At 51.3% G+C, this 12,468-nt stretch overlaps 1 protein-coding gene across 2 annotated transcripts in view; it reads left to right on the forward strand.

The window, feature by feature from the left end:
• Positions 1-2,127: 2,127 nt before the first annotated feature.
• SMOC2 (SPARC related modular calcium binding 2) overlaps positions 2,128-12,468 on the forward strand; it is a 206,304-nt gene continuing 195,963 nt past the window's right edge. For both annotated transcript variants that reach the window (XM_035297215.3, XM_035297216.3), the window contains exon 1: positions 2,128-2,391. In XM_035297215.3, the coding sequence (XP_035153106.1) occupies positions 2,308-2,391 (84 nt within the window). In that variant the 5' untranslated portion in view covers positions 2,128-2,307. The remainder of the gene's footprint in view (positions 2,392-12,468) is intronic.

Raw genomic sequence — 12,468 nt, forward strand, 5'->3', positions numbered from 1 at the left:
TGAATTACTTTTATATCCTTTCTAACATGACAGTTCTCTGCATTCCTGCCAGTAATAACTTTCTTGGAGACTTACAAATAAAAGACAGACATAATTATTTCCCAGTGTTTTAAATAAATGTATTGTTTTTCTCCATAAAAATGGAACCTGATTATCTCTCCAAACTCCATTTCTAGGATTTTGAGAAACTAAAATTTGGCATTCAGGACACATGAGCTCCTCCAGATTTGAAAGGGGTTTCGAAGGCTCCAGCCCTGCCTCATCTGTCTGAGTTTTGGACAAATGCATTGCATTTATCTTTCTAGAGCTCCCAGAGGATTCTGGAGTTGCTACATGAAAGATGTGTTGAGATTCTTGAACACAAGACATGGAGGGCCAACGATTTTCTTCTGTTCTCCATATTGCCAGAGGAAGTGGGGTGGATTTGCCAGTATTGCAAGTTTTAATATCTGCATTCTGTTTCTGATTTTGTTGCTTAGAAGATCTGGCTAAGACATGTGGCCTCTTTGACTCGTGCTCCTCATCTGTGAAATGGGAATAATTCAGTCTACTTCTTGTCTGCCATTCTTGTAGGGGATGAGGGTGGATAAATGAACATGCTTTCAAACTCCTGAGTTCTGGTGAGCAGTACTCTCAAAGCGGAAAGTGAAAAACAGGTTCCTTAGCAGCAAACACTTCTTAAAGGAAGTATGTCAGCTTTGAGTGTCCCAGCAGTGACGCTTATTATTAACCATTTGCAGCTGCTCTGCTCACCTGTTTTTCTGGACCCAACCACTGTCCCTCAAGAGTTTCATTTTAATTTCCTTCTAAGTCCTTAAACCAGGAGGAATGTGTTTAAGTACTTAATAGATTCTCTGGGCTTTGGAATTTGAAGGAGAGTTCTGAGAAGAGCCTTCCTTCAGGAAAAGGTACATTTCTCTCCTGCCTTCCTGTGGCCCGAAGGACATCACTTTCCTGATGCAAAAGTCTGGGGAGCTGAGACCTTTGTCTCAGCAGCCAGCCCCAGAAGTGGCTGATACAGCCCCGTCCCCCAAAGTCCACGCCAAAGCAGCGACTCGACACCGGCTGTAATGTCGGATTTGGATTTGCTGTGTCTTGTTCTTTTCCAATGCCCCTGACAAGTCAATTGATTCATTGTTCTGGCTTTCTGTATGAGACAGAATTAGGGCTTTTTCCTGTGAAGTTATTAGCCAAGGCTAAACTATTTCAGCAATGCTGTCTGCAATGGATATTACCCAGAGTCTGGGTGTGCAACATTTTCTTGGTTTCCAGCGCAGTCTCCAGGGCAAGTTTACAACCCCCACAAGCCCTGTGCTCCCAGCATAAACACCTGAAATGCTTCCACAGAGCTGTTTGAAAACAGCCACATCTGTCTGTGAATGAACCCAACCACATTCTCCCCCCATTTGCAGAGGACCAAGGCCACAGCTCAGGTCAGACCCGGGATCTTCGGGACCCAAATTCCCCATCCCTGCAGTGGATAACCCCGTGTAAAGATGCCAAAGGCTGCTGTCCTGGGCCAGTCTCTTCTGGACGCCTGCTCCCAGCTGCCTTTGCTGGAGCGCAGCTGATCGATCAGCTCCTCTGAGGGGCGATGTTCTGGGCCGGACCAGGGGGCCTTAGACAGAGTGGTCAAGGCGAACCTCGAGTTGGGGACTGGCCGAGGCCCAGCGTTAACCCTTGTGGATGAAAAGGCCCCTCCAGGCTGATCCTGCTTAGACCAAGCCTGCACCCTGTGAAGGGAGGAGGGCGCCGTGCGTCCCGTGGTTGTGCTTGGAAGCCCCCTGAGGGTGCGCGCGCGTGGGTGTGAGTGCTGTAATGTGCGTCTGTGTGCGTGTGTGCCTGGGTGTGTGCGTGTATGGGTGCGCGGGGAAGGAGACACGGCGACAGCCCCGACAGGCAACCGCGCAGCCCTGGTGGTCTCCGCTCCACCTCTCACTCCGCAGACCCGCGCCAGGGCGGACTCTGGGCCTAAGTGGGCGTCGGAGCAGAGCGGGCGCCTCGGCGGGCGCTGGGAGGTGGGGCTGTGGGAGGAGAGGGGAGCGAGGGAGGGAGGGAGGGAGGCGGGCGGGAGGGGAGGATCCGGGAAGCGCCGGGGTATTTGACAGGAGCGAGAGCGGCTGCCCGGGACTTGGAGGACCGCTGGGTGCCTGCAGGGGAGCTGCTCAGCCCGGACCGGGAGCTGTGGGGAGAGACTGCGGAGCCGCTCCCTCCACGCGCCGCGCTCACCCACTGGGCTCTCCCGGCTGCAGTGCCAGGGCGCAGGGCGCGGCCGACCTTCCGCCCCCGCCGCCCCTGCCACCCATCATGCTGCTCCCCCAGTTCTGCTGGCTGCCGCTGCTCGCCGGGCTGCTCCCGCCCGCGCCCGCGCAGAAGTTCTCGGCGCTCACGGTAAGCCCGAGCCCGGGGACCTTGCGCTCACGCGGTGCGGTGCGGGTGCCGCCTCCTGCCGCCAGCCGGGGCCGGGTCCCCGCGCTCCCCTCCAGGCCCTAGCGACCGGGCGCGGGGAGCAGGTGGCCCTGGGGGTCGTGGAGCCTCCGCCGGCCCGCGGGGCTGGAGCGGGTAGGACCAAGAAGTGCGCGCCTCGGACCAGGCTGGGACGGGCTTGGGGGACCCTGCCACAGGGGACGCTGCCGCGGCTGCGACGAGTTCTACGGGTCCATCCTGCCGGGACCCCCCGGCCCGGGGCTCTGGCCCGGTTGTAAGGGGACCCTGGGGTCCTGCAGGCCCGGGACGAGGGTGAGCTGCGGGTGCGCTCCTGTGTCCGGTGCTCCTGTGTCCGGCGCTGGCGCACTCACTGCTGGGCCAGAGCCTGCAGGGAACCAGGTCTGGGAGACTGTCCCCAGGCCAAGGCCGACCTGCCGGGACTGGGACCAGGACTGGGGCGCCCACCTCGCCCACGGGGACCGGCCCGCAGCGCGTTCTCCGACCGCTTTGGGCTTGTGCGCCGCGCGGACTCCGGGCCTCTTGCGGGGTGAAGGGGCTGCCAATCGCGGGCCCCCTTCGTGGGTCTGACCCTCCCAGAGACCCTCTTAAGTTAGTCTAGGAAGAAGCAGATGACGTGAACGATGATTCTTCTCTGGCCTAAGTGTCATTAGAGAAGAGCTTTCTTCCCTTCTGGGGACAGAACTGCAGGGAGGCAGCGGCTCTCAGCTCTGTGGGCCTCTGGGCTCTTCCTCGTGGCAGGGATGCTGCGCTCCTGAGCGCGAGGTCACCGCGGTTGACCGCTGTGTGTTTTTCTTTCTGAGCTGCAACTTCTCTGCTACAGCCTTGTCCCGGCCGAGACGCGGGGTGCCAAACGTGGAGCCATGTGTGGGGGCCGAGCCAAGCCCCTGCCGGCCAAGCCAACCCGCGGCGGCCGCTGGGCCAGGCCAGTGTCTGCAGCCCCCATCTCCAGCAGACCTCGTGGGCTTGCATGGTTTGCAGACCCATAATTAATGCAATCGCCAGAAACGAAAACATTCCACTTAAATGTGTTTTTGAACAAGTGCTTGAGAAAACACGAAGGTAGCGAGGACACCTCTGGTGGAGAGGCGGCTTTTAAGTGGCGGGGGACTTGTCCTAAAGGGGTTCTTTGTGTTGAAAATAAAGACGGTTGAAATACGCTGTGGTCGGTTCTGCTTTTCAGCAAATCTAAAGCAGTTATGTGGGCACCTTTCCTTCTTCTTTGACATTTTCTTCGTTTTCTTTCTTCTGCATGTTTGCAGTGTGAAGGGTGATTGTGAGTTCCTTGCTCATACCTAGAATTCTTCTGCAGCGGCCCTGGGTCCCTGCCTTGGGTCTCACAAATGACTTGTAGATTAGAAGCTGCTAACTGAGGCTCCAAGGCCGTTTTCACAGGCTCAGGCTTTCCCTGATGATCCTTTATCTCCCCAGAGGGGACCCTCAGAGGACACTTACTGGAGGTTTTCATGACTATGCACATCTGTGCAGGCACCTAGACATAAGCACACACACATCTGTGCAGGCACCTAGACATAAGCACACACACATCTGTGCAGGCACCTAGACATAAGCACACACACGTCTGTGCAGGCACCTAGACATAAGCACACACACGTCTGTGCAGGCACCTAGACATAAGCACACACACGTCTGTGCAGGCACCTAGACATAAGCACACACACGTCTGTGCAGGCACCTAGACATAAGTACACACACACATCTGTGCAGGCACCTAGACATAAGCACACACACGTCTGTGCAGGCACCTAGACATAAGCACACACACGTCTGTGCAGGCACCTAGACATAAGTACACACACACATCTGTGAAGGCATCTAGACATAAGTACACACACATATGTGCAGGCACCTAGACATAAGCACACACACATCTGTGCAGGCACCTAGACATAAGCACACACACATCTGTGCAGGCACCTAGACATAAGTACACACACATATGTGCAGGCACCTAGACATAAGTACACACACATCTGTGCAGGCACCTAGACATAAGTACACACACATATGTGCAGGCACCTAGACATAAGCACACACACGTCTGGGCAGGCACCTAGACATAAGCACACACACGTCTGTGCAGGCACCTAGACATAAGTACACACACATATGTGCAGGCACCTAGACATAAGCACACACACATCTGTGCAGGCACCTAGACATAAGCACACACACATCTGTGCAGGCACCTAGACATAAGTACACACACACACGTAGACACAGACAGACCCCACACATTCAAAGCACACTAAGGGACACGGAGGAGCTAAGACTGATTCTCCAAACGAAATCGTAGCAGTTTCTCCCAAAACGGTAGCAGCAGGCACCTACAGTTGCCACGAATTTTCAGTTTCTGAGAGCGCAAAAAGTAGACTTCCCTCTGCCTGCTGCCCTGGGTGTGTGTGGGCGGGGTTGGGCCTGTTGCCTTCCCCCCACCAAGAGCAGAATCAAGGTGGTTAGTAATTAGAACCGTTTAAGACTCAGCGGGTTTTCTTATAGTCTCTCCTCATTCTCATCTAACTGTTCACTCGAACCCTCTCACCCTTGGCCTCCTTAAGGCTGCCTCGAGGATGTCTTGGGTTGCAGTGAGGCCCACTACGCCTGGGGTCTCTGTGCACGAGCTGACACACCACGCGGGCTTTGCCCTGTTGGCTGCATTCCCCGAGAACACTTTGCCTGCAACTCCCATTTGCAAATAAAATCTGTATCCCAGAGAAAAGTTTAAAGCCCTAACACATTTGGCACACTTCTCCTCACCCCACGCCCCGTCGGGAAAATCAAGGAGTTAGAACGGAACACAGGCGGGCTTGAGCTTCGGCGTGTCACTGGGCAATGTCAGGTGTGCAGGACTCTTCAGCGGGGCTGGTCTCTTTTCAAATCGCCTTCTGGCGTTTGGAAATCTCTTTTGTTTCCAGGGGCCTCGTTCACAGAATGGCCTTCTCTCCAAAGAATTCGCATCCGCCGTACTTTAATATCCGAGAGGCAGTATCAGTCCATGCGGCGGACGGGGCCCACGGCTTGGGGTCTTGCTGGATGTCTGACTTTAGGAGAGTTACTTAATTTCGTAATCTTCAGCCCCCTTATCTGTAAAATGAGAATAAACATTATTTTTCAAGCATGTCATGAGGATTAAAGATAAGGCCTAGTTTAGGTTGGTTCTCCAGCTAACGTTATTTTGATGGTGCGAACGCCGCGGGTCCACCTGAGAGAGTGTTATCAATGGGCACTATAATCATCAATGCACGTAGCGTTGCGTCCTTTTGGTGTGTGTGGACTGGGCTTTGCAGTATTTCACCTGGCGCAGATCCTCAGAGCACGGCACTTGGCTCTTGGTGTGTATGTGTGCCTGGTGGGAGGAGGCCACTAGGGACTGTACAGAACCCGCCTCTCCGCCTCCTTCCACTCCATCATTTCTTCTCATCTGGAAGCAGGGAACTATGTCCCCACATGTCGCTCCCTAGGACCATGCGTTCGTCTTTCCTGTGACAAATGCTGAGTGTGCTTTCCCGGTGTGCTCGTCTCTGCCACTTTATGTTCAAGACTCAGAGAGTCCGCTTTGCTTGGCGATGATCTCTGTTCTTTCCACCAAAGTCCTTCTTCAGAAACGGCACCGTGAGGCCCGCTGTGTCTCCTTGTGACTCTCTGAAGGCTCTGCACAGCCTCCTGGTTATTGCTCAGATCCCCTCACCTGCATTCTTAAGTGTGTCCAACGTGCCCTAATGTGGATCCAGGTCAGTTCCTTCCTTGCAGAAGTGGGTGCACTGAATGGCCACACAGTGCCCATTTTTCTTGTAATTTCTGTGAATGACTGAAATGAGGGAATGATCTCTGTCTAAATGGTTTTGATTACACAGAATTCTCTTCTTCAAAGAGCTAACAGGCATGATGAGATGATTCAGCTTTATCATGGTTGTAGTTATATGAATTTTGATGGGCCGATCAGTAAGCCCACACCCAGATGTTTTCTTTCAGTGCAGACAGGAACAATATTGCCTGTGACCACTTTCCCAGAATTTTCGGGTTAGAACCAAAGCACTCATTTCCAGGTTGAGTAAATTGTATTTTCTCACACGTAGGGTTTTGAAGTCACATTACCATCCTTCCCAGCTTCTCTAACTGCCAGTCCCTAATGCTCCCCTGAGTTCACACACGTGGCTTCATTAATCCCTAATGCCCCCCTGAGTTCACACACGTGGCTTCATTAATCCCTAACGCCCCCCCTGAGTTCACAGGAGTGGCTTCATTAATCCCTAACACCCCCCGAGTTCACACGCGTGGCTTCATTAAACGTGTTGTAATCTCCACCATCAAGAGACAGGAAACCAGGAGTCTTAAGAGACTCTAAGGGCCCCTGGTCATGAGGAGGATCCGGATCTTCTCAATTCAACCTGCCGTCGTTTTTCTTTCTGCAGGGGGAGCTCCCTTCACTGCTTTCTGCAGTCTTTAGGAACTGCACAATCCCACTCTGCCCCCGTCTCCCGACCTCTCAGACTGAGCTGACTTTCCTCCTAGCCCTCACCTTCTCACAGAGGGTCTGGCGCCTGGTAAACGACTCTGCTTGGTCTTGGGGAATGCGTGACAACAGATCTGAAACAGTGTTTCCTATTTGTGTTTAATTGAAAGAGAAGAAAAGTGATAAGAAAACAATATTTACCCATATGCAACTTTTAAAAAGTTTCATTACTAGCAAGTTCCTGAGATGATTTAATATTGATCTTGCTGAAACAGCAGAATAAAAACGCGATTCCGTTTCCGAGCAGTCGTGGAACGCACACCTCGTCCTGTCTGGATGCGGTTCTCACTCAGCCTCGCGTCAAGGGAAGGAGCGTGATTTTCCCTTTCTCCTTCCGTTGTAGATACTTTGAGTCCCTTTCATGCTCCGGGGGGCTTTACTGCATTCCCCAGCAGAAGATGGGCCACGAAGGTGGTTAAGGAGGAGACAACCAAACGTAATCAAAGTTTTCCAACTTAGAAGCCCATTTACATGGCGTCTAAAAACCAAACATCTGGAAGAGTCACTAATTTTGCTGTGAAATCAGGACCGTAAATAAAACTATAAGCAGCTGCAGGCCCCGACAAGATCATGCAGTCAGTGGGCACGGATGTCATGTCAGCTGCAACGGCTCAGAACCAAACAGATTTCTAAGTAATTCTACATCACAATAAGCCTTCGTGCCAATCCAGGATTTTAGAATGGGGATTGTTATTAAGATTGTCAGCAGAACATTGGTTCGGAGGTCAAGGGTAACATTTGTATATTTTTGAATTTAGAGATTAACTGGGCTGGGTACGGTGGCTCATGCCAGTAATTGCAGCACTTTGGGAGGCCGAGGCCAGTGTAACATCTGAGGTCAGGAGTTCAAGACCAGCCTGACCAACATGGCAAAACCCCATCTCTACTAAGAATACAAAAATTAGCTGGGTGTAGTGACCCACACCTGTAATCCTGGGTACTCCGGAGGCTAAGACAGAAGAATTGCTTGAACCCGGGAGGTAGAGGTTACAGTGAGCCAAGATTGCATTATTACACTCCAGCCTAGGTGACAGGGTGGGACACTCTCAAAAACAAAGAGGATAAACTGTTCTACACAGACAACACACAGCTTAGAATGATGAATTTCCAGTAGGATTTTGAAGTCAGAGAAGAAAAGTTAAGAATCCTTTTCTGAAATGTCTGAGTTAATGTACAGGAGACCAGAACTCTCACCTCTTGTGTTCTCCAATTGATGGCACTGAGTAATCGCGTAAGATCCCACCGTTAGTCAGTGTGTGTCTTTGGAGCATGTGCAACGGTTAGTATATTGGATATTTAACTGTAGCTCACAACAGGAAAGATTTTATAATGTGACTTAATATTTTGTTGGTTCCTAACGTCCTGGGGCTAAAAAGAAATTACTCTGAAAGTGAAAATAACAGACACTCTTCTGTGGTTTTGCAGTTCCAGGCCAAACATCAAACAGCAAAGATCGTAAGAAAACACGAAAAGAACCAAGGCAAACATGAAATCACATTTGTATTTTTAGGATTAAATGATTATAAATGAAACTTCTATATTATAATGTCTGGCTGAGTTTAAATAGATGTTTCAACACAGAGACAGTCTCGGAATGGCCTCTTTCTGATGAACGACGGTTTTGTTTGGATTTCTATTGTGTATGACATAATGTGGCACATTCGCCCGTTGACCTGTCGCTGAGCGGAAGGCAAATGCGTAGCGTGTGTTCAGGGTTGTTCTTCAGCGCTGGTCTCTGCTCACTTTACATTCTTCTCCCTGGGCATCTATTTCCTTTTTCTTTCTTTTCTTTTCTTTTCTAAGACAGGGTCTCGCTCCGTCCCCCAGGGTAGAGTGCAGTGGCATGATCTCGGCTCATTGTACCCTCTGCCTCCTGGGCTCAAGTGATCCTCCTGCCTCAGCCTACTGAGGAGCTGGGGCTTCAGGGGTGCACCATTACACCCCGCTAATTTTTTTTTTTTTGTCCTTTTTGTAGATATGGGGTTTCACCATGCTGTCCCGGCTGGTCTTGAATTCCTGAGCTCAAGTGATCTACCCGCCTTGGCTGGTCATCAGCTGTTTTCTCATTTATGCTTCTTCCCAAATTAGAAGAAACTTTGTTTGCTTCTCCTTGACCAGTATACTGACCATTAACGCCACTGTTTCTGCTTCAGCACTGGCTGAGGCTCCCTGAAAGGTTTTCTGGTTTCTGTTCCCTACACTCCCTCTGCTGAAGCGTGGGTGCCCTGGGCCCTGCCCTGGGGCCAGCTACAGCATCTCTCACCATCCCCATACCTGCACGAGTTCCTCAGCCTGGGGCAGACGTTTTGGGGGACATAGGGGTAGGCAAAGTCTTAACACTGGAGGTTCTCAGCACAGAGTCTTCCAGTAACAGCGAAGTTTCTGAAGAGGCCTGTGCTATGCTTGACCCCGGGTTCAGAGCCCTCGCGCACAGTCCCCATCAGGCCCGTCTCATCTTGGATACTGAGTCTGTTGGATTCTGGTCACTTCTTAAAGGACAAGTTCTCTAGTTTGTTGGCAAAAATTTAAAAAAATGCTGTGGTATGTAAGTTGACCTTGTCGGAGTCAGGTGTTTTGTTCATCTCTTACTCTGTTCAGTGATCAAGGAGCTAGAACCAAACAAATCCACCCTGTGCACGAGGTGGGTGCAGCCGTGGACATGCCCATTCTTCTCGGCATTAGGGAACCGTCTGACTCCCGAAGGCTTTCCCTGCCGGGGTGAGGGCTGTCGCATGTGTCAGCCCTCAGTGGACTGGGAAGATGGTGGGCATTCTCCAGATCAGGCCCAAACCGACCTGGGGTTTGTGACTGGGATGAGTGGTCAGCTAATGGTACTGAGGGTTGAGTGGTGAAGGAGGAAAATCCTCCCATGGAAGAGACCCTTTAGAGTTCTCTGCTATGAAAGCAACATTGCACTGGACTTGAGAAGCCCTCCTAGTGGTGACCTGGGCTTTCAGGAGCAGAGGAAAAGGTGTGGTACTACACCGGGGAGGCTGGGGAGGAGGGTAGTTCCAGGAAGGAGGGGCAGGGATGGGGAGGAGGGGCAGGGATGGGGAGAAGGACAGCACTGGGGCGGAGCATGGGGATGGGGAGGAGGGTGGGGATGGAGAGGAGGACAGAGATGGGGATGGGGAGGAGGGTGGGGATGGGGAGGAGGGTGGGCATGGAGAGGAGGACAGCACTGGTTGCCCTCTCTCCACTGAGGCAGTGAGTCTTACACACATCCTCTGCTAAACTTTCTTTTCCTGCCAAGAGCCACATGATACATATTTATGTTTTAAAGTAGAGTTAAAGGACTGGTTAACATATTCATAGGACTTTGAGGAAGGGTAGAACGTGGTGTTGGAGGGAGTAGGCTGATAATTCTGTCTTAGGCACTTTTCCAGTTTTAGAATGGTTGGGTTGACATGATCTCAATGGGGTCCCTGTGTTGGGGAGACACATTTCTCCAAGGCTTTACTGAGTTTACCACGTTATGATGCCCTGACAGCACTTGTGCTCTAGCTCTAACATGCAACTCTAAATCCAGCCCCGAGTTCAGCTTCTTCCATTTAACTACCCTTCCTCCCTCCCTCCTTTCTTTTTCTTTCTTTCCTCACATTAGTGGCCGATCTTCAGGAGTGGGCACAGACCTGCCTGTGGCTCACGGTGCCTTCAGTTGCCCGATTCCCAGTGTCTGCACTGAGAACCGTCTTCACCACACACACGCTTGCCTGCTTATGACTCTGCCCGGCGTTTGTGGAGAAAATACAACATCTAAGGTTGTATCTCAGAACTGCTGTGTGCAAATGTTCTGCGTGTTGGCAGCAGGCACTGTAAGCTTCCTCCTGACATTAGCAGTCGAATTGAAGGAAAATGACTTCATATAGTCACCTTTTAAATAAGAGGCAGAACTACTTTTAAGTAAGAGAAATTTCACATAAGAAAGGAACTACCATATGAGCTTATAATTTTCAAAATAACTTCAGAGATCTGAAAGCAAAGGCCTTGGGCAGACTTCAGGGTAGACTTCTGGTTTCGGGTGGACGTTAACTCACGCCACATGGAATGTGGGTCTATGCAATCAAGAACTTTTTTTTAAGTATAATTGAAACTAACTATTAAAACTGACCTTGGAAAAAGGAACTTAGTGTCCTTTCACTTTGCGGTGGCCGGCGGCCTGGGACCGTCAGATAAACCGGGCATGGCCGTTCTTCGGCATTCAGGTTCCGCGCGGTCCAGCTCCGAGTGTGTCCAGCACTTCCAGACCCTCTAGAAAGTGTCCTTACCGGCCGGGCGCGGTGGCTCAAGCCTGTAATCCCAGCACTTTGGGAGGCCGAGGCGGGTGGATCACGAGGTCAAAAGATCGAGACCATCTTGGTCAACCTGGTGAAACCCCGTCTCTACTAAAAATACAAAAAAAATTAGCTGGGCATGGTGGCGTGTGCCTGTAATCCCAGCTACTCAGGAGGCTGAGGCAGGAGAATTGCCTGAACCCAGGAGGCGGAGGTTGCGGTGAGCCGAGATCGCGCCATTGCACTCCAGCCTGGGTAACAAGAGCGAAACTCTGTCTAAAAAAAAAAAAAAAAAAAAAAAAAGAAAGTGAAGTGTAGAGTAAGCACATGCTTTTCCGTCAACCTTTCCTTTCAAAGGACAATTGAGTTAAATTTCGTGACATATTTTAAGAGGCACAGGCATGTTCTTCACTGCGAAATGTCTGCGTCAAAGAATAAGCAGTTACTCCCTGTCAGACGCCATTCCTACCCTGGTTAGGACGGCACCTGCTTCCCTCGGTCCTGTGTTCCCTAGGGACAGTGGGTTTCCATCAGCGTACTGCCGTGGATCCTTCCTGGAGATGAGCTTATCTATCAGGAGGAGGAGAAAGAGAAGGGAGAAAAGAGAAGAAGGAGAGGGAAGAATCCAACTGGGTAATATTTCAAAGACAGTCTAGGCCTCTGTCTTTGAAATACGAATGTACAGAAAGTTTTGAGCACTAAGCAAGAAAGATAATGTAACATTCCGGTGGCCGGCCGCCATGCCAGTCACCAGAGCAAAATTTATTCTAAGGAGAATTCTTCTTGGACCCCGTGTAAGAAGTTCTCAGCTAGGAACACTGCCAGGGCTGTTGTCTGAATGAGGCTGAGAGTCGTGTCATCTGTAAACACGTGCCTGTTAATGAATCAACAGGAAGGGGCGCCATCTACTTTCCAGGACCACGTGTTCAAAGAACATGCTTAGGTTGTCGGCAGATGAGACCCCCTTCCCAGCCGGCCCCTCTCTTCCCTGTTCCTCTGCCCCTTTCTTCTCAGGCCTGGGTTCTCTCTTCTAGGACCGGGAGTGTTCTGTGTAGATTCAATGGGATGTTGATGCTGACGTGCCGGATGCACTCAGCAGGCGCTGCTTCCCAGTCTGCAAACGAGCCACCTCAGGTCCCTGACACTCTCAGCTCCTCTTCTCCGCCAGGTTCACTGACGGCCTTGTAAGACTGTGGTCCCAAGGCCAGGCGTACT

Source organism: Callithrix jacchus, chromosome 4 (genome assembly GCF_049354715.1).
Source record: "Callithrix jacchus isolate 240 chromosome 4, calJac240_pri, whole genome shotgun sequence".
NCBI classification, from domain to species: Eukaryota; Metazoa; Chordata; class Mammalia; order Primates; family Cebidae; genus Callithrix; species Callithrix jacchus.